Below are 22,090 nucleotides of genomic sequence, written 5' to 3'. Positions count from 1 at the left end.
TCCGAAGGAAGCTTAATGTTCCACATGTTTATTGCTACTGGCTAGCGAGCCGATCAGCTCCATGAGTCGGTGGGCGGAGCTAATTAGACCTGCTGTAGATGTGTTTCATAGCTATGATGTAAGAATGAAGCAAGCTCATGATTGTTTTCTGGGCCTTGTGTCTAAAAAAGCTTTTCTTTGACTAAAAAGGAAGTTTTTAGATCTGAAACTTACAGGATAATCTTATATTATCATGACCTTTTATATATCAAAAGTGGGAAATTTGATTTCTCAGTTCATCACCCCTTTAAAGGAAATGTATGTAAGATTGTGGCCAAAACTGGTGCTGCAATCACTATCCCCTCTCCCCCTACAGTTAAACTCCCCCTGACTCGAGGTTGCCAGATTGGCTGCAGGATCCAGCAGGAACGTTTGAAGCTGCAGCTGTGGTAACTAAAGCAGATCTGGCAACCCGGATACTGAAACACTACTGACTTCGTGATTGTCGATAGGTGGAGGGTGGAGCTTAAGGCCAAAACATCAACATCAGTTGAGGGCTGCAACAACAACTTTTAAATGACAATATCCTGGCCGGACTACTGTTGTCAGTGATGTAAGTATTTGAAATTAACATGATTTCTTAATGTCTAGTGACATATCAGAGCCATTTTATGATTAATTAAAATACATTTCTTACATACACTTTCTTTTAAGTAAACAGAACTTGCAGATTTTTATTTTGTAATCATATTTTTTTAATTGCGCTGAACTTGAAATATTTGAGTAAGCTTATTCATATATTTAACTTAAAAAGAATAATGTAATCTCAAATTTATATGGAAACTTGACTATCTTTCTCATTCAGTAAATGCCACCTTGCTAATCGGTTACACAATGCTTTGGTAGCTTTAGCATAGCACTTGCAGAATGAGGACAGCAGTAATCTGTTCTCAAACCAAGCTCGTGCTCCACTCGTCACCGAGATGGTAACCCTACAAAAAGGCCAACATAACAGAAACTCTTCTAAACTAGCATAACAAAACATTAAGTACTACTAAATCTCCCACTTAACGTTAATCTTGCACAATTTTCTTTTCTTTTTTAAGTTAGTGTAAATTAAAAGAAACAAGTTCATAAAACTCAAAACAATGAAACAATTCAGATTACTTCAACTGTGTCAGTTTCAGGACCTCAAAAGAAAAAAGAAAGTTCCAAATAATAATGAATGTTAATTAGTTTGAACTAATTTGTCTAATTTAAGTTGGCTCTAATCAAACCAATTAATTATTTTGAGCATTATGGTTTATGTTGCCTGTGAAAATAGTTTTACTACTATCCCACTATTAAAAACATGTTGCTACTTTTAGTTAGTTACCCAACACTAGCCAGTTTAGCTCCAACTTGCCTCAACACACCTGCAAAGAAGTTTCTAGTATCCCTAATTAGACTATTAGCTGATTCAGGAGTGTTTCGGGTGGATTGGACACTCATTGGACACCATCCATTCAGGTGGATTGGACACCCCTGTAATGGAGTCATTTTTGCTTTGTATTTCTACTTTTACTTCAGTATGATTTTCAGGTACCTTTGAACCTATAGGTTAGTTTTAAAAGTACAGCATTACAATATTGTGTTACTTCCTAAAAATAGTAATAATTGCATTACTTTTTCTCACCTGGGCTGGGCTTGCTTGTTTTGTTTTTCAATAACCAAAAAATATATTTTTGGCAAATATAAAGCTCATTTCACACCAAAAGTGCAAATGCAAAAGGAATTCACATTTGTGAAGTAGAAGGTGCAGCTCAAACAAACCTTTGAGCTGTGCTGCTGTTCTGGATTGAAGAAGAATAAATCAAAAGAAAGTTCATTGTTAAAAAAGAATTACACAAATGTGATGTTTGTCTAAAGTAATTTTTGCTTATTTGTATGGTTGAATTGGATCGTTAAATGTGAGAAATTCTCTCAACTTGGGGATAGGAGAGCTATCAGTCAACAAAAGGGACAACAAAGCAACTTGCATTACTAATTTGAAAAAGTCAATCAGATATTTTATTGATAAATGAAACGTAATGTGTTATTTTACTAATAATTTACTCTGATTAACTCACATTACTTGTAATGCGTTACCCCCCCAACACCGCTCTTTACACCTCAATATGAACTTGTTGAAACGGAGGTGGAAACTGACCTGAGCAAAAGCCAAACACGCAGCAATTGTGGTGGCTATATTCACTGAACTACAGTCAAACCTTAGCCTAGAAATCTAGACGCACCCTAGCGGCAGCAAATCTACTCTGCCTGCGAGTGTCATCTAGCAACTCTCAATAGCCTTCTGAGCTGTATTCGCCTAACTCTTGCTGGGCCAATCACATCGTGTATAGAGTCGGTGGGCGGGGCCATAATGACGATGGCCGAGTTGCGTTTGGGTGCTTCTAGTAAACACAGAAACTGGCGAACGGCGGTCTTTAGAAACAGCGTTGACCGCGACTCTGGAAGACTTGGAGTTAAGATTTTCTCTGAGAAAAGGGAAGAAGTGTTCGGAGTTTTGCTGACCGGATACGGCGAATGTTTAATCTATCAACAAGCTCTGTTTCACCTTCGTTGCTCTGGTTGGTTGTAGCGCTATCCTATCGCGTGCAGAGGGAGTTTGAAAGACAGCCGTTTATCCCGCCCCTCGGATTGAGCCCTGTCTATGGTGAGTTTCCAGACCAAACATCTTGATGTGGGTCTGGCTTGTCAGGCTAGTCAAGCTTAACTTTATTCAGACATTATCACAATTTATTTGTTATTGTTTAGAAAAAGGGAATAAAATATGACAAGTACTTAAACAGTTTCAGAACAAATTTATCTTGATAATGTCAGATACCTTTGATAGAAAAGTATGATTACAATCAACCAATCAGCTGTCAGCTATTCAATTTAAGTGCACAATTATATAATACCAAATTAGGTCAGACAATCACCAAGCAATGCTTGATTTAGTTAAATCTGTGGTGTAAAAGGGCGCATTAGCAATTAAAGAAATAACACTTAAGCAAAACATGGTCAGGTCAAAGTGTCGGAATAATTTAGGTCCCAAATTCATTATCAATTTTACTGGTAGTCTACTGTATGAATATTTTTTGGGTATATAATATGTCACAATTTACTTTATTTTGCTATCCTCACTTACATAAATGAACTTGTCCTGTACCCACCCACTAGTGAAAAAATTATAATTTTTAGTTTGACTGTATCACACTTTATTTCCTACTAATTGTGGAGCAGAAAAAAAAAACTTGCTACAGATGCTATATTGTGTGGTAATTAACAAATAAATACAATTGATGTGGTTTTATTTATAGTATCATCAGACATTACAAAATGAGGAGCATTTCAATATAGTAGCAAAATAGCAAAAAGCTGAATAAAATATCTTAGAATTTGTTTAGCTTCTTTTCCTCTTCCATCCCTCTCATATAAACACATGGCCACACAAACACACTCATTCTCAGAACAGCTGAATAGTTTTTGGCCTCTCCACAGGTTGAACCAAAAATAAGAGGCTGTTTAACAGCACTGGCAGGAGCTTACATAAACAGGCAGGGGGATTAGAGTTTCATGAGTTTCTGTCTCTCTGTCTGGTATCAGCACTTGAAGAGAGTCAGGAGAACCAGATGAAACATTTGGAAGGAATGAGCAACCAGCTAACATCACATCATGCATTATGGATGAATACGCTTTCCATCTTCGTGGAAAAGGCTCACATTGTAGGCTACTGTGTGTTATTGTTTATATGCAAATGCTTGGTAGTGAATTAAAATAACACGCTTTGCACGTTTTATTACCTTGACTATGGTCTAAGAATAGAAAGGTGGTTAGGTAAACCCTCTGTGTCAGATTTATTGATGTGCAATAATTTTGTAAGTGCTATTAACAGTGCTTATTAGTTTTGCCGTAGTTTAGACGGGATTTAAGACCCTGTGATTGTTCAACATTTTGCTTTAAATGGAAAGAAAAATGTTGATTATTTTATTTGTAAAAGAGGCAAAACAGCTGAAGGCTATTTCGTGTGAGTCTTGTTTCATTGAAAACATCTGAGAGGCACAAAGATGATGCCTAAAAACCAACACAGCCAGTTTTGTGGAATTCTTCTATCCTGCGCAACTACTATTGTGGCAAAACACATGGCGTTTGTGGAAATCAGGCCTGTGTGAGGAATCTCATTGGAATACGGCATGTTGTATATTGGAGAGGGTGCAGACATGACTGACCATGTGTCATTCCTCTCTCGTCTTTTTCTCTGATGATTGTCTTTCAGCTTTGTCTGCCCCTGGGCAGTTTTCTGGATGCCCTGCTTTGATCTCAACCATAAGTGAGCTGTGACAACAACCTTAAGATGTAAAGAAAATAGCCATGTTTTTATGACAGGCTCAGGATTTTTTTGTTGTATACTGTATGGACCACTGATGCTTTTTCATGGCTGTTTGAATCATAATGTATCATTATTATCGTGTCCAACTTTTTATTCCATTATTTTTGTCTTTTCTGTTTTTTACATAATTTATCTCAGCGAGCCTCTAATATCCAAGAGTTGAAATCACAGAAATCCTCTAAATTGAATAAAACGTTAGACATGATAATTATAGAATGTGAGACCTATGGGAACTATTTCATGATATAATTTGATGATATAGTTGATATATAACATGATATAGTTTCTACAGGCTGAGGAGAGAAAAATGCTTCAGAAAGGCTATAAGAATTTTAAAGGAATATTATTAATAATTTTATTAAATTAAAGGAAATATTATTATAATATTTTATTTATTCATTGAATATAAAAAGCATTATAACAATTATAACAAACAGTATATTTTAATGTATACGCTGAATGTTAAGATTTTTTTGCCATGTGTCTTTAAAACCTATTGAAGTTAGCAATTATCATTCTTCCAACAAGCATGCTTAATGTAGCAGTGAAACAGTTACAATGTCAGTTCAAGTGAAATACCAGTGCCGATCCAGAACAATAAGCACACACAGGTGTCACCATGTCTATACATTTCACATATGTTTACTGACAGCGAGTTTGTAGGCTTTCATTTGTGGTCTTGTCTGTTTGTGTGTAAAAAAGGTCTGCCTAAACATCTGAAAGTCTGTGTGCTTAATCATGTACACAAAACAACAGTAAACTCTCTCTCCCTCAGAGTCTCTCTCTCTCTCTCTCTCTCTCTCTCTCTCTCTCTCTCTCTCTCTCTCTCTCTCTCTCTCTCTCTCTCTCTCTTTCTCCCTCTCCCTCCCTCTCTTTCATAAGGACTCCTTTGCTTTCAGTCTGTTGTTGCTACCAGCACTAACACACTCTTGCACACACAAGCTCTTTGGCGATCTCTCTCTCTCTCTTTCAATCCATTGCACCCTACTGCACAAACACAGCTATCCCACCCAGAGGACTCTCTGGGGGTGATCTGAGGAGTTTTGGGGGGAGTGAGGCAGAAGCTCACACATGGGCAGCTGTGTGTGTGTGGGAGGGCTTTGATCAAAGACAGGGGGAACAGCCAAGTGGAGGTGGCTGCAGAATGCGGGCTGTGATCATTGAGGAAGGGGTGGGATTGGGGGCCTCACTACTGAGACACACACTAGCACTGCAAAGAACAAACACCTGCTTATCTCCTCACCACCTCCTCCACATCCAAACCACTGCCTGCTGCCTCTATATGGACTCACCAAGACAACCAGGAATAGAGGCTATAGGAATATGGGAATAGTGTTCACTGCAGTAGATGAAAAAAAGGCCTTTTATTTAGCCCTTTTTTTCTGTGATTGCATGCATTAGCATGTTTGCAGAGCTCTTTATTGAATGAAGTCAAGGTGCAAATTATGGCGGAACCGGGAAGTGTGACCTCCCTAATTAAGGCTTGAACCCATCCAAAGGAGGTCAAAACAAGGTTGCTGGGGTCTTATATATATCTTTTCACACAAAGTTTTAGCAATCATAAATATTTGTGCATTATCACTTTATTATAGATTTACAAGTGTCAAAATAAGATGCAATACAACAATCATTAGCTTTGTGTTTGGTCTATTTAAAATAGTCTATTTAAAATTTAAAAACGGGGCTCAAGAGACTGAACATTTAGGCTGCAGAAACCACTTTAAAATTCGACCTAAAGTCATTGAATAGCACGAATAAATCGAGATAGAACAAATGATAGCTCATAATTTCGAATTAAATCATTTGACTCGGGCCAGTGGCTTGCTTATTGGGTTCATACTGTTAGGCTGAGTGTGTGGAAAGACTGATCAAAAAGGCCCAAACGAAGTGCATGTGTGCGCGTGGCGGTCAAAATGCATTTATTCTGATGCAGGTTTATATTTGAGCTCAGAGCTGCACATTCTCCCTCTAATGTGAGCGAGGAACATATTCCTAATCTGACAATAGAATTTAACCCAACCCAGCTGTTCACAGGACGTTTTTAAAAAAATGTCTGAAAGTGTGGGATTTTAATGTGTGTTTGGCTAACAACCAAACGTATTGGAATATAATCGGGACTGGTGAGTTTTTTTCTTTCTTTCTTCGTTTTCAGGATTTCCTTCAGTTTCTGACACGCGTGAAACGTTATGTCTTAACTCAAAACACACCCAGAACAGCTTTCTTCAAAGAGTCTGTGTTTTCTGTGTCCCCAAACCTGATTTATTTTCAATAAAGCAGCTGTGAGTTGTCCGTTTGGACAGAAACATAATAGTTCTCAGCTAGACTTTTTTTGCAGACTGTCTGTGGAAGAAAAATTAATTATGGATAAAATAAATGGACAAATAAAGCCTTTGAAACTAAAGAAAGTCAGATCGTGAAAAGCTCCACAATCCTTTGCCAAGCACAACTAACAAACACGCTCCTGAAAACCCAAGGTTTATTAGAGTTGACGCATAAAGACGAAAAATTAAATTTGACAAAGATAAATTAATAACAGAAGGCAGTATGGGCAGATTTTAGTTAGGTTTTAAAGACAAATTTCCTATATCTGCGCTGGTTAGGCTTTTGCATGTTACTTTCACATAATAATAATAATGATAATGTAATTCAAAATTATTGTATTGAAAAGGTTTTAATGTGTAACTATAAATCATATCTATATATAGAAACCAATTGTTAAATAATTAAAGTAAATGTAAATTGATGGACCATTATTATTATTATTATTGGCTGTAGTGATTTGCATATAAGGCCACACATCAGGTTGGTTCCTTCTCTTTACATTAAATTTGCTCTTGTATCTTTGTATGTCGAGTTTGCTGACTGGGAATTTAATGAGTATTTTAGGCTACATTTAATTTTTTCATCAGCTGTGCTTTTCTATAATCCTAGCCTATAGCCTATTTTTAATAGCACATATCCTATACATAGCCTGCTATAGGCTGCACTTTCCAAGTCCAGAAATTAATTTAATAAACTTAAGTCAACCATCATTTTGCTGCTCACAGTCCGTTTAAAAACGTCAGAACGATCCATAAGTGCTCTGATGAAGAAACCCCACAAACGAACATATGTTTTAACTTTAGTTCCAAGCCGACTAACACACCGAGCTGAGCTGGAGATGCCGCCGACGTTTCATCGGTTCCCTGCTCCCTAAATGATGTCATGTAATGAAATCACTACAGAAAATGACATTTCAGTGTGAGGAAGGAAACGCACAATTAAAATCAGAGTGAATCGGCATTACACAAATCCTGCTGCTCAGTCTGTATAGCCCCCGTGTGCGGTGTGTCTTATTTCAGAAGCAGCAGAGTTGCGTGCGTTTGAGAGTCTGTAGTTATTCACTAACATCTAAATAATAATTCAGGCTTTCCGTTTAGCAGCAGTACAGAAGACCGTTTAACCGAGGTTTGGCAGTGAGACAGCGTTTGAACGAAATCTGATCCTTGCCATTTATATTACAGTCCTGACGCTTCATTAGTTTATACTGTAATATCCACATAATTGCTGCTTCCTTGCCAAAATAAGACGTAACCTTATTGAGATTAAAGTGGGATTTCGCTATTGGAAATAATCAAATAATTCCATTAGGCGGATGCCAGGCTATTTGTATTATTTAGCCTATAGCTACTGGTTATGTTTATACTGGTTATTTTTGCCTATAAATCATGAAGGCCTATTTATTGTGGATAGGCCTATAGAACAGGCCTGTTGTTGTTGTTTTTATTTTATTTGCAGTCTGTTTGTCTTTGTACAAAGGACCGAGTATAGGCTAATGCCCCATTTTACCTGGAAAAGGGAACATGGAAAACGCGAGAATTAAATCAATGTGTGTTTCCAAACAAAACGAATGGAATCAAAGCCGTGTTTGGTTGTTCTGTGGTTCTCTCCGCGGGCGATCTCTCTCTTCTTCAGATGACCCCTCAATGGAGTCTTGGATTGTGCGACACAAAGGCGAGCAGATGGGCTCTAGTCTCCTCTTTTCTCTTTCTCTCTCTGCACTAACAGCCTTGCACGCAAAACTAACACAAGTCTCAGCGCCGTTTCTTGAGGACGTGCTCTTGCCAATGCCACCATTACCGGTTTAAATACACAGGTCAATTTGTCTGAACAGTAATGCGTTTCCTTACCAATAAACAACTTTGCTGGCTTGATGTCAATGTCTGTCTAATCTGTTCCAAATGGCTAATATAAATATTAAATAATTTTTAAAAGTAGGCTAATTAAATATTTCAGCTCGCGCATTCTCCACAGAAGTGCAGCCAGGCCTGAGAATCCGCAGAATCCATTGCCCTACCAGCCCACCTCGAGAAGTGGTTTAGTCCTCAGAAGTGTATTTGGCATGAATAGCTCGGGGTCTCAACAAAGCGGCTGAGCTCTGGGCTCCTCATCGGTGTTTGGAAACCACTGGTTCGTGTGATGAGACCGAGGGGAGAGCTGGTTCTGGAGGCTCTCTCTCGCTGCATTAGGCCGTAATAGGTTTGGGATGACCTAAACGATTTGTTGACTGGGACAATAAATCTGTTGTGTGTTTCTTGGCATGCTGAGGGGAGGATTACAAGTTGTCGTACAAAGGAATGCAAATTGCTGGCCAAACTGTTGAAGAGGGCTTGGAGGAGGCGAGCAATTCGCACCATTTGTGCGGATCCCTTCTTCTTTTCTTCCCTTTATTTTATGTTTTTCTATTAGGCCTAATAACTGTGAAGGGGTTGAAAGTAGTCACTGTATTCATCCCAAATCAATGGATCACCCATAGCAAGCCCTGTAGACCCCGAGATTTGCATTCCATTGAAATATCGACGCTGAGAGGTGACCAGGACAATGTCCTTCACTGGTGTTTCTATAGGGAACCGCATTAAAAGTCTTGAATCACTTGGATTTCTTCACACTCTTCGATCTCCTCTTACCCTCCCCGTAATTATTTCACACGAGTCTGAGTTATGGATTTTGGTCAACCGTCACACTAAGTCCAAAATATTGACTTAAACTTGTTCACCTGCTATTGTTTCCACAACATTTGATTGCACTTGCTAAAAGCTAGTAGGCTAAATGGAATAGAATAATCGACGTAGCGTAGGCTACGCTATTTTTTCTTTTTTTAAAATAACGTTATTTTATTAGCCTACTTTCAGTTTTAACTTAGGCTATTTTAAGTGTATAGGCTATTCTTAATTTGTGGTCCAGGTCATAACATCTTACGTTTGGTTCTCATGTCTGTGATGAACTGTAAAAACAGCTTAGTTCAGAACTAAACTGGTTTAAATAACTAATTTCAACACTTTCAGCAAAGTGCACTGGAGCTAGTAGGCCTATCAATCACGTAGGTCTGTGTGTAGGCTATTATAAGCACAAATTAATGTCTCTCTGTAAATAATTTTTCAGGTTTAGAGTACGTTGGGTGTCTAATTTGTAATATTTTATTCAAGCCACTGTAAAGCATTTCATCCATCTTGGCTGCTCTCTAATCGCCGTGGATAAATTGCCTGTCCTGCAGACGATTTCAGTTTCGGTGTTGAAGACTGAGAGGGACTAAGCCGTGTTCAACAGCGCCTCCTAGTGACCAGTGGATACAGTGCAACGACCGGCTAGTTTCCCGGACACACCTCGAATCCTTGTAAAGTTAATTAGAACATAAGAAAATAAGACCTGTGACTATGCGCCACAGATTAAGGCCTGTAGTCCTTAGATTCGTTATAGGCCTAGCCTATATTTAGTGTCATCGATCAATGTCAGTGGTGCTAAAAGTTAAATAAGCACATTTTCATATTCTATCTATCTATCTATCTATCTATCTATCTATCTATCTATCTATCTATCTATCTATCTATCTATCTATCTATCTATCTATCTATCTATCTATCTATCTATCTATCTATTGTAGGCTAAGCCTATTTGTCAATAGCTGATAGTTGATATTTAATTGGCATGATCATTCCACCACATTTTAAATGTAGGTTATCTTTACTGTCATCCAATGATCACACATGTCTTATAAAACATTATTCATTTAATTTAAAATCGTTGTGTATTCAGCCTACGTGTGCGTGCTTGGAGGGGTTGCTGGAAAATATTAGCTGACTCCAGCACATTGTCAAATCGCTAAACCTTCTTGAATTCTCTCTCCTTTACTCCCTATCTCTTGGTCAATGGGGAGGGATCCGTCGTTTTAATTAAAACACAACAACAACAACGTTCTAGTTCTAAACTCTCAGGAGACTTCAGACTCCTCCCCGTTAACAGGTTTAATGGCGCTGCGCTAAAGCACCTGTCATAGGCCATCATGTGAGAGTAGGCAAAGTTGCAATGATATTTTACGATCGCCAGCTTCTAGGGACGAGCCATAATTGCGATCCTCATAACTTTTTAACGGACTTTTTGTTAGTACGATGTTGCATAACAGTAAAACCAAAGACAATCTTTTTTTTTTTTTAAAGACAACTTGTGGGAGCGCGAGTCTGCGTACGTATCTTGATTTACCTCATAAAACTACACTTTGCACAAGGACGCCGAAATTATGGCAAGATTTTTACGTGTGTTCATTAAAATTAACTAGTATCTAAACTAACAGAAAATTTCGTTAAAAGGTTTGCCGATTGAGTGAAACAGGTGAATTCGAGGCGAATCCTGGGGTGTCGGAGACCGTCACCGGGAGTCTGCTCATCCTAACGACTCACGCGCATCTCTTTATGCAAACCTAGGCTCGCCCCTCAATTAATCTCATTGTCTTTGATCAGCACTCATCGCTACATTTAGACCCATTGGCACTCGGCTACCCATATGTGGTGCACCGCGTGAGTGGCCGTGCGACCACGATTGGTTTGATAAATACAATAATGACACGGCACAAAAGACCTGAATATCCATTTCTAAGGAGTGGCGCGAGTGGTTTTCCCGCCACATACAGTACGTCGCCCTGGTAACGGCGCCTCTAGAATGCAGATCAGGCGCTCGGCTCTTGTGTTCTTCTCAGCAATCGAGTTTGATAGCTGTCACTTTTGTTCACAGGAAAAGGGGGCAGGTGGAAATTACAATGTGCTCCGAAACCATCGCCCAGATCTTTTTCCTCTCTCCAGTTCTGAATTGATCAATTTGCCTCTTTTTTTTCTTTTTTGCCCTTCCACTTACGAGCGCCAGAGTCCTATAAAACCGCTCACTTAGGCGCGCGCGGCGGCAGCGGGAGAGAGGTCAGTGTTATCCAAACAGTGCCATCGGGCCATTTGCTATAGCACCCTCCAGCCAGCAAGCCGGAGGAATCAGAGCCCGTCACTTCAATCAAGCTTACAAGCACAAGCTGTGCACAATGAATTTATAATGCCAAGAGCAGAGGAGCAAAATCACACCAGAAGAGCAAGAGAGAGGGAGATGGAGAGGAGTGTGTGGGAGGCGAAAAGCATTGCACACACACAGACAGAGAAAAAGAGTATTATGCTATCGGTGTCAATGGCTCCTATTTTGCTTGTGCGTTTGCTTGTTTACAGATGGAAATAAACAAGTGATTGTCGAAGGTGAGAAAATAGACTGTGAGCAAAGCCAGCAGTAAACAGGGACCTGTTGTCATTGTGTGTGTAGCCTGCATGTATGTGCCAACAGTGTTAATGTGCTATTCTCAGGTAGCTAGCTGCTTTGTGGTTGTTTGATGGAGGTTCATTTCAAGAAGCGGCTGTTTTCTCAACACTTTACGCAGCAATACGGACTTGAATATGGTGTGTGTCAGAGGCAGAGCTGTTTGCTCATTTTATGCCTGGCAGGTGGCCTTTGACCACATTAAGTTCTTAGTTATTATGGCTGCTCTTATCATGTCAAATCTAACATTTTTTTAAAGAGAAACATGTACTCCTGAAATCAAAGTGGGAAACAAATGCCACTGATTTAGAATGAAAGAGCAGATTGATAAAGAGGTGATGGAGGGAAAATGTTGAGAAAAGGGATAGCTCAAGCTTATATGGTGCAGTTTCTCATCTGTCCTCTAGTTTTAAAAGGAGGAGGCTGATGAGCCTTTGGCAAACAGGATGTTTTTACGAGACAGCACTGCAGTTAGCTGTTACCTTGACTGTCTCGGGTTTAAGAGCTCGTCGGCCTTGGGGTTACCTGGATACACCTGGGGGAGGTGATAAAGATCTTATGTTAATGGAGCCAGTGAGATCAGATTAAACCCATTCTAAGTTAGTCTCCATCAGAGTGCGTCTGAGGCCTATTACCTTGTTTGTCTCCATGGTCTCAGTTAAGGACTGTGCCTTTGATTTATGTACATCTGCATCTTCAAATAAAGCTAACGGCTGTTTCCATGGTGTCGACTGCAACACTTTCTCTGACATTTCAAACAGGTGTTTGGATTCTGACTGACGGGAAAACATTTGATCTCTTACCTGTGCATGCTTCTCATCATTTAAACTTAAATTTGCATATGTGTGTGGATATCTATGTGCCTGTGTGTGTGCATGCATGCGCAGTATGTTTGCATAGTGAGCATTTAGCATCAGTTAGCGGACAGGCCTCACAAACACACATACTATTAGCAATGTTTGATCAAATTTAATCCGAGGCCATTTGACCTCCACCTTCCCTATGACCTCTAGCAAACTCTCCGGGGAGATGAAGGCTAAGGTGTGTGTTTGTATGCCTTGATGTCTGACTAAGGAGTGATGGTCAAACACACATCCCCTTTTTCTTTCACTCTCTGTCTCACTTCCAAATCCACCCATTCCCCTCCTCTTTCTAACATCCACCTAGGGGAAAAAAATGTAATGTCTGAAGTTACAAAGTGTGAATTTATGAGCTTGAAAATTACATAGATATAAATAATTACCACATCACTCCTTTAAAAGGTCTGGACACAGATGATAAAATAAAGGCAAAATGTGACATAAATCTTCCAACTAAATTCAGATCTTTATGGTTTTTAATTGATGTAGCCTATATGTGAAAAAATGTAGTCGATTAATCGCTGTTAATTGCATCTAAAAATAAAAGTGTGTTTACATATGTGCTATGTATAATTATCATGTATATATAAATGCATACATGCATGTAGTCTATATGTTTATGAAAAATGTTATATTTATAGGCTATAATATTTATATTTTAAGATACATTATATAATTTTATTAGCCTGTATATACAATCAGTTATTTCTTAAATCACATGAAGGAGTGTGTATTTATATATAGATAATAATTATACGCATGACGCACACATAGGGCCTATATTATGTAAACACAAACTTTAATTTTGGAATCTATTAGCCTAATCTCGATTTATCGATTGCGCAGCACTAGTTTTTTTTTTTTTTTTTTTTTTTTCAAAACTACAACCTCGGTTGTGGGACATTTTTTTGGGTGTGAACATTGCTTGTTGATCTGGGGTCAAATAGTGGCTTATTTTGCTTTAGTCGATAAAAAAGGAATGCAAAAAATAGAATTAACCTATTAGCCTATCCATTACGAGGAAACAATCTTTGGATAAAATCATATTTGTTTCACTCTTTTTCGCTGCCTTGGACAAGCTTCATGTGTAGCCTGTGTAATTACCAAACATCATTATGTGCATGATGTGGTGATTGTCATCACTGGAGCAGCATCAAAGCTTGGGATCCCCGCGTGCGTGTCAGTGAAGCTTACCACTACTTTCCTCTCTCTCTCTCTCTCTCTCTCTCTCTCTCTCTCTCTCTCTCTCTCTCTCTCTCTCTCTCTCTCTCTCTCTCTCTCTCTCTCTCTCGATAGTTCCAATTATTTATTTATTTATTTTGAATACATTTGTTAGCGTCTGTTTTTGATAGCACTCTCTCAAGCTTCAGTCCGTATCAAAGAGAGCGCGTGAAGTGAAGTGCCCCCTTGTACACGAATAAATGAATCGGCACAACGTCGAAAAAACCTGTGAACTACACTCACTCTTTTCTTACCTCTCTCGTATTCTGTTTGCTTATTGAAACACGCAAAATATGTGCTATTCCATAGCGCGACAATACGATGTGATATCATATAGACCAGAATTGTTCTTTATAGCCTAAATATTCTTGTAGCCGTTGCTGTGTAGGGAGACCGCGTAATGGCGTAACATTTTGTTTAAACGTTTGTAACTTTTTTGTTTGCATATTTTAGTTTTTTCAGAATTTTAAAGTCTGTCATATTTGTGTTATAAGAATTATAACACTTTAGTCTATACTTGCCTAAAAATTGGGCAGGGTTAAAACACTAACCGAAAACATGCATGTTAAATGTTGTCCACTAATTTACCGTGGTTATCAAGGCTACTTGATAACAATTGTTCAAATAATTATTATGCTGTCTTCCATCATCACCAACTCAGTTTCATTTAAATGTTTTTAACTGAACACGATAGTCTAAATATTTAATTTGAAACAAAAGCAAATTCAATTAAAAAAAATACGTATAGCTTAAAACATATGCTAGCAGTTCTATAAAAACATTAACGTGTGTATAAAGCAAACCTAGGCCTATATATACACTGTCCTATTTTATGCAATCTTTGTCGATGTTATTTCAAATTGTCAATGTTATATCAAATCAGTTTTTGGTGTAATCTACAATTACAATTATTGGCGAAATGTGAAACTTTCTTATTCCTTTAAATATATACATGTATTTGTTGTCTAGTAAATATTTCATATTACATGGTTCTGTCACTCAGAAGAAGGGAGGTTATGTAGTGACCTCTAGTTAATTTCTAATTGGTTAAACTTCCTTATTATGCACATTCTATATCTACAGATAATGTGCAATGATATAATGTTTATTATAAGGTATTACTCCAGAGGCCATTTAAAGCTTTAAAAAACTCTTTTAAGATAGCAGTTATATTATATATTTTGTAATAAAACAATATTTGTACAATGGAGAGAGTTGTATTTTTTCAAGGTGAACATTGATGCACTAATGTGTTTATCGCAGACTTTCCCTTTGAAAGAACTGAAATAATAGCTTTTATTTGAAATAATGAATTGTCCTTTATTACTGATGATCTCTTAAGAAGTCCTTCCAATGGCAGTCCCCCGTGTAAGGAAACAAATCCCTCCTCTTGTTTTGTGTGTTTTAGGAACATGTCCCTGAATTTTTTTATTGATCAAATGGAACATAATATGTAGCCTGAATCAGTAGTGTTATATTTGAAAGACCTTGGGTTGATAACCATTGTGTGCATGCTTTATCTTTCACATACTCGATTAAAAGTGCTAGATATATTTCCAGAAAGCATTTGAGTGCCCCACACAAAACTATACACATGCAGACAAAATAATAAGTTATATAAATACATTTATTTTGACTGTTCTCTGCATCTTCTAGTGCGTAGCCGTAGCCTAAGATGCTGAAACCGCACCATCTTTGTCTGGCCCTGGTGGGCCTTAACCTTGGACCATATGACCCTGCAAAGGGAGGCTTTAAAGCTGAGGGGGTCCTGGAGGTGTGTGGGCCAAGTCATGCCTTCCACATTATATGCTTTAACATGGATGGCAAATCCAGCTCGGTTAAACAAACTTAACCTTCATTTGTGAAACGGTGCAACTCAAAGGGCAGAAAACGACTTGTGAAAGTAATTACCGCTGGGGAAAAGCAACAGGGGGAGAGAGAGAGAGAGAGAGAGAGAGAGAGAGAGAGAGAGAGAGAGAGAGAGAGAGAGAGAGAGAGAGAGAGAGAGAGAGAGAGAGAGAGAGAGAGAGAAGGGTAAAGAACAGAAATCATTTACGATAAAGAGGCATTTTTAATGAGTTTGCTCAGACATTGATTTTTCCCAGTAATCTTTTATTAATATGCAGTGGGTGTTCTGTCCCCAAGCCCAGGGAGGGGTCACAGCCTGTCAGGACCCCTACTCCCTCAAATAACACCCCAAAGCCCAGGCAAAATGGTATTTTAGCAAGGGCAAACATTGTCCTGTCTTGGCTTAAGGGGCGAAATAGCTGTTTATTTTAAAACTTGTTTCTCTCTGTCTAAAAGAGGTACTTTGAGGAAGAGCGAAATGGGGTGCATATAAAAGATATGCATAGAATTGATAAGCCTATAGGTTTTATTTTAAATTTCATTTAATGCTTAAGAATTGAAGTGTTTAAACATCACCCAGTTGCAGTATTAATACAGTTTAATCACCTTTGGTTAAAAGAAGGCAAACATACATACAATTTTGCAAGATAAATAATAGTATAAAAATACATTGGTAAGATAAGACAGTGGAATCTATTCATTTGTTAATTTGTTCCCAATTAGGCTATATTTAAGCAATTGCTAATTGTTTTGTCAGTGCTTTTAGTTTCTTTGAAGTGTAAGTGTAAAAAGAATTTCCACAGATGAAGATACAGATACAGATGAAAGGCATGAACATTTATAGTCATTTATTTTTCTTAAAAGATATTGTAGCTGGTGTAAAAAATAAAAAATCAATATAGCAACTTTAAAAAGTTTTTTATATTATTAGATAATAGTTTTTTTAAACCCTGGATTATTCAATTTAGGCAAACCATCTTTTGCGAAGGATTTCTGGAATTTGAAGATTAATGCAACGTTTTTTCAAAGGTGTCGTCTGCCACCTAGTGGATAGGTTTATTGCACTAAATCCTTTATATACATTCCAATGCATTAGTCTACCTATTTTTTTCCCCTTCCTTGAAACATAAAGGAGATAGGCCTACAAGGAAGAATTAAAAAAAAAAAAACATAAATACAATGAAAGCTATTACTCTAAATGCCAAGACACTACAAGAAAGTTAAAGTAGGCAAGCATGAAAATAATCCTAAAACAAGTCTTATAAACATATACAGTAGTTTTGTGTGAGGAACGTATAATTCAGTATTGGCTGGCTTTTCCCCCTTGTGCACCGGCTCGCGGTCGCGTTTTAAAACACGTCTGTTGCGATCAGCCCGATCAAGAATGACTTTTATTACTAACCTGTCATATGGTAGTTTTTTAATGGCACTCAAAACTTATCATTTGACATAGTCATTTAACATAGCCATTAGCTTTTATAGTATGGAAAAGCTGCCTGAGAATATTCTGCCTTCTCGTGTTTCAGGGAAGAAAGAAAATTATTGCTTTTGAACTACATGATGGTAGTGATAATAACAAAATGATAACGTTTACATTTTGGGTGGAATGTTCATTTAATTACATGCTGGAATAAACTGGACATCTTTTCAAATGTGTATAATAATAAAATGTCGACCATATTTTCTCCCTCCATTTAATAAATTATTCATTTAAAAACGGAATGCTTTTAGTGCCAGTAGAGGGCAGTATGCGTTCAAGTTTTAGCAACGTTGAAAACGTTCAATTAAGGGACAGGCGTCAAGTTAGTTTACATAACTTTAATACTTGAGAAATGCATGAAAATATACTCTTCATGAAATAATAAATATAAAACTTCTGTATGAACAAATGCACAATTTACAAAATATAAGTGTCATCTCTGTGAACTATTTAAGTTACCACATCACATAATAACAGTCTCTATTACATAATTTAGGTTTTTAACCTTTTATATGATGCTGATAATTTGGTATAATTTATTCTGCCCCATTTAATTTATTATAAGAAAAAAAGCACATTCATGTTTTGCTGTCTGCTCTGATGGGGCAGGAGGGAACAGTCATATGGGTATTCACATCAAGGTACAATCTTGGCTAATTCTTATGAATCAACTCAGGGCAGAGTCATTGCATAAGTATAACAAAATGTTCTTGTTTTTCTCTCATTGTTATTCTTACAGACTACCATTCTGCCAGAATTAACAATTAGAAATGTCTCACATATGTCTACTGTTACATACTGCGGCAACTTATTTATTGTAGGCACTAGGCAGACTTTCAAAATTGATCTAAGCATTACCTAAATGTACTTTACTTCCATTTATTTTTTACCACAGGCAAAGTCACTCAGATACAATTTTGATTGAGTTGGTTTGTAAGCTTCCAAGAGAGCATTCCCATTTTCAGGAAGTGAAAAGCAGTTGTGAAATGAGACAGGCCAAAAGGCAAGTCAGCGCATATGTTGGGTTTGGAGCAGCTGACTCAAGTAGGCTGGGGTTTGTGGGCAGGCTGGGGGGCTTCAGTTCGTCTCTGAGCAGCGCTCGTCTTTGCTGTTGTTCTTGTTGCGTTTGAGGCGGTTCCACTGTCACATAGCCATTGGTTATCCTTATATTCAGGTGTGGAGTCGTGCTATGGTCAATATGAAAACAGAAATGTGGGTTTTATTAGTAAAAAATCAGCTTTGAATTTCCAGCTTTGGAAATGTGGTTTCTGGCATGTGTTGTGTCCTCACCTGTCTCCTATGCGCACCCACAGGTCACTGAACAGCCGCGGTCGACTGTGTGTATGATGGGTTTTACGAGGGCGCTTGTAGCGGCCAAACTCCTCTAGCTGGCTGAGACTGTCTGGCAGCAGCATGTGTGAGAGTTCTTCCTGGCTGACCTCCTCTAGCTCAGAAGGTTCCGATGTCCATTCCATCATTGACTCAGAGCTGCCCTCAGTGGGATTCACAGTAGTCCCCTCAACCTCAGACCAGCTCCTTCTGTGAAAACATGTGGAAGTTAACAAATTTATGGGATGCAGAATTTTAAAGGAAACTATCTATCTATCTATCTATCTATCTATCTATCTATCTATCTATCTATCTATCTATCTATCTATCTATCTATCTATCTATCTATCTATCTATCTATCTATCTATCTATCTATCTATCTATCTATCTATCTATCTATCTCTCTATAATTTTTAATTGTATTTGTCAATATTGCACATTAGCTGATCATTGATACTTTATTGATACACATTTTAAATTTAGATGATCTGTTATACAATGCAACACATAACTTTTAAAAAATTAATAATGTAAATAATTTAGGAAATCTCAAAATGAATATCCATTTTTTAATTCTGTAGCCTACATTATAACTTTGTGATGTTTAAATTCAATTGCAGCATTTACAATGATTCATTTTCAGTTTTAGTTGTCAATTCACTTAAAGGGTTAGTTCACCTAAAAATGAAATTTCTTTCATTAATGACTCACCCCATCGACTCCAACGCGCTGTCCACATCCAGAAAGGTAAAGAAAACATCATCAAAGTAGTCCATATGTGACATCAGTTGGTTAGTTAGACTCTTTTGAAGCATCGAAAATACATTTTGGTCCAAAAATAACAAAAACGAAGACTTTATTCAGCATTGTCTTCTGTCCCGTGTTCCTCAAATAAAGATTCAAACGGTCATGAATCAGCTGATTCGGATCGCCAATGTCACGTGAATTCAGCAGTTTGCCAGTTTGACACGCGATCCAAATCATGAATCAATACACGGATTCATGACCGTTTGAATCTTTATTTGAGGATCCAAAACAAAACCGGGAGAGAAAACCATGCTGAATAAAGTCTGAGTTTTTGTTGTTTTTGGACCAAAATGTATTTTCGATGCTTCAAGAGAGTCTAACTAAACAACTGATGTCACATATGGACTACTTTGATGATGTTTTCATTACCTTCTGGACATGGACAGCAAAGTGTGCATACACTTACATTCAAAAGACAGAAAGCTCTCAAACTAAATATAAAATATCTTAAACTGTGTTCTGAGGATGAACAGAGGTCTTACGGGTGTGGAACGACATGAGTCATTCATTACATCAAATTCATTTTTGCATGAACTAACCCTTTAATGTTTTTTAAATTCAAATTTACGAATAAAGATTTTATCATTAGCCATTTATATGAAAAAATATATATTCTTGGGCTATTAGAATTGTAGCATTTAAAATGATTATTTTAGCTCTTATTATTGTACTTTTTTTATTTACCTAGATAACTATAATGAATATTTTAATATCAGCCATTTAAACATAAAAGCAATTTTCTGATTATTGATATAGGTCAGAATTTTAGTATCGATGCATCCCTGTTTTCTTTTTAAAATAGGGGATTATTATATATGAAGGTTCAATGAAAACTGGGCAGTGTCAGGAGACACCTTTGAAGTACTGGAGATAGTGTTTCAGAAAAGCTCTGGCTTAGGGTGTGTGTGCGTGTGTTTTGGAGATACTTTGGACTTCAAACAGTTTCATATCAACCTTTCGGCTTGCTAAGAATTTACGAAGAGCCAGTGAGGTCAAAACTACAACCTCAAAGTCTTCAGCTTCCTTCCTGATATCCAAATTCAGGCTTACATAACAGTCCATACTGCTATTAAATTCTAGTATTACACAGTCATAACTAATTTCATAAAGAAGTATTTGAGAGGTTAGACATTTGGACATAGACTTTAACAGAGTTAACCAGTAGGGTGTAGCATCGCTTAAGATTATACCACTCTATACTTAACACCTCCTGCTGTTGAGTGCCCACTAAGGCATTTCATTGGGTAACCATGACGACATTTGGCATACCGTACTTCATTCTAAACTGCCTCATTGTGGTTAGGCCAACCCACTATTTAGTACATCCATGAAGTGTTTTGTTTGGTTTGAATCTCGTAATCACCCATATGTGAACCACAAACACACTTCAGAACTGGTTTTGGGTCTCAAGTTTGTGGTTCATGAGCTTTTAGTAAACACATGTCCAGCTGCCATTGCACATTGTTTTACGTGCCCATCATATCACCTAATTTTTTCGCTTTACAGAGAAGAGAAAAGTGAGCTGGAGGGAGCAGGCCTGAAAGCTGGAAGGTTCGTGTTTCTAAACCACAGTTAGTCCATCATTCAGCCAGTCCATCCAGCTGTCAGCTTGTTACCACAGCCACTGTCATCATCTCCAGCAATCTGAGACCCCAATGCTCTTTCTACCTCTTCTACTTCCAGTGCCGCAAAGTGCCAAAGGAAAACATTTGCACTGAAATTTTCAACAGAAGATTTTTCAAAGGACACCGGCTGGATGTTGTGGCAGTGGTTGGTGCTTTTTTGAGTTCTAACTGCCTTTTTGAGACTGTTCGCTTGCTCGCCGTTCTCATTTTTCCATTTGTGCCTTTGTTAGGTGTTGGAGCCATTTCAACAGCTATTTAACGAGTAAAACCTACACAGCCTTTGGATCACCTGCTTCCAGCTCCCCTAAAGGCCTGTTGAGTAATGGTACGAGTATGCCAACAATAGAGGTGGGTTTTGGTTTGAGCAGGCATAGCACCCGTCTCAAAAACTAAACGGGTGAGGCCTGTGTTTGGCAGAGTGCTGGTCTGGCCCACCTCGTCATGGTTAGCGAGCGGAGATAAAAGGCATAGTTTAGCACTGTTTGCAGTTTAGCACAGTAAGTGGAATATCCTCCTGGTGATTTAAAATGTGCTTGGGGTTTCTATGTGGTGAAATTCAATGCATTACTGAGTCTGTATATAGTATACATCATTATATTCTGCGCCACAGAATATTCAGGAAAGTTTGTTGTTTAAATAACTTCATAATTATTGTGTGTGTGCATGGCGTTACCATGGAAGAAAGGGAATTAATTAAAAAACTGAATCTCAATGTGGAGGAAAATGCCTTAGATAGCAAACAGAATGCAAAAGTGCAGTGGAAATTGGAATGCAAAGAACTAGAATTACAATGAATTATGGAGAAATTTTCTGTACAAATGTTTTCAAACATGGCTTTGTCAATCTAACATTAAAGTTTGGTTTTACAAAGCCACTTTTGAAAGTTCTTTAGAAAAAGCCGGATGGATGGATGGATGGATGGAT

At 37.8% G+C, this 22,090-nt stretch overlaps 1 protein-coding gene and 1 long non-coding RNA gene across 2 annotated transcripts in view; one reads left to right on the top strand and one right to left on the bottom strand.

Moving 5' to 3' along the window:
- The first annotated feature begins 361 nt into the window (after positions 1-361).
- Positions 362-21,859, top strand: LOC137038243 (uncharacterized). The gene is made up of 3 exons (XR_010897434.1): positions 362-592; positions 21,048-21,092; positions 21,225-21,859. It is a non-coding gene; the product is annotated as an uncharacterized lncRNA (long non-coding RNA).
- The window catches only part of trabd2b (TraB domain containing 2B), a 62,468-nt gene continuing 58,105 nt past the window's right edge, over positions 17,728-22,090 (bottom strand). The window contains exons 6-7 of the mRNA XM_067412710.1: positions 18,695-18,943; positions 17,728-18,591 (exon numbers count right to left, since the gene is read on the bottom strand). Coding sequence (XP_067268811.1) covers positions 18,366-18,591; positions 18,695-18,943 — 475 coding nt within the window. The 3' untranslated portion in view covers positions 17,728-18,365. The remainder of the gene's footprint in view (positions 18,592-18,694; positions 18,944-22,090) is intronic.

This window comes from Pseudorasbora parva, chromosome 13 (genome assembly GCF_024679245.1).
Source record: "Pseudorasbora parva isolate DD20220531a chromosome 13, ASM2467924v1, whole genome shotgun sequence".
Taxonomy (NCBI): Eukaryota; Metazoa; Chordata; class Actinopteri; order Cypriniformes; family Gobionidae; genus Pseudorasbora; species Pseudorasbora parva.
Note: the sequence above shows the minus strand (reverse complement) of the source record. Positions and strands in the feature narration are given on the sequence as shown.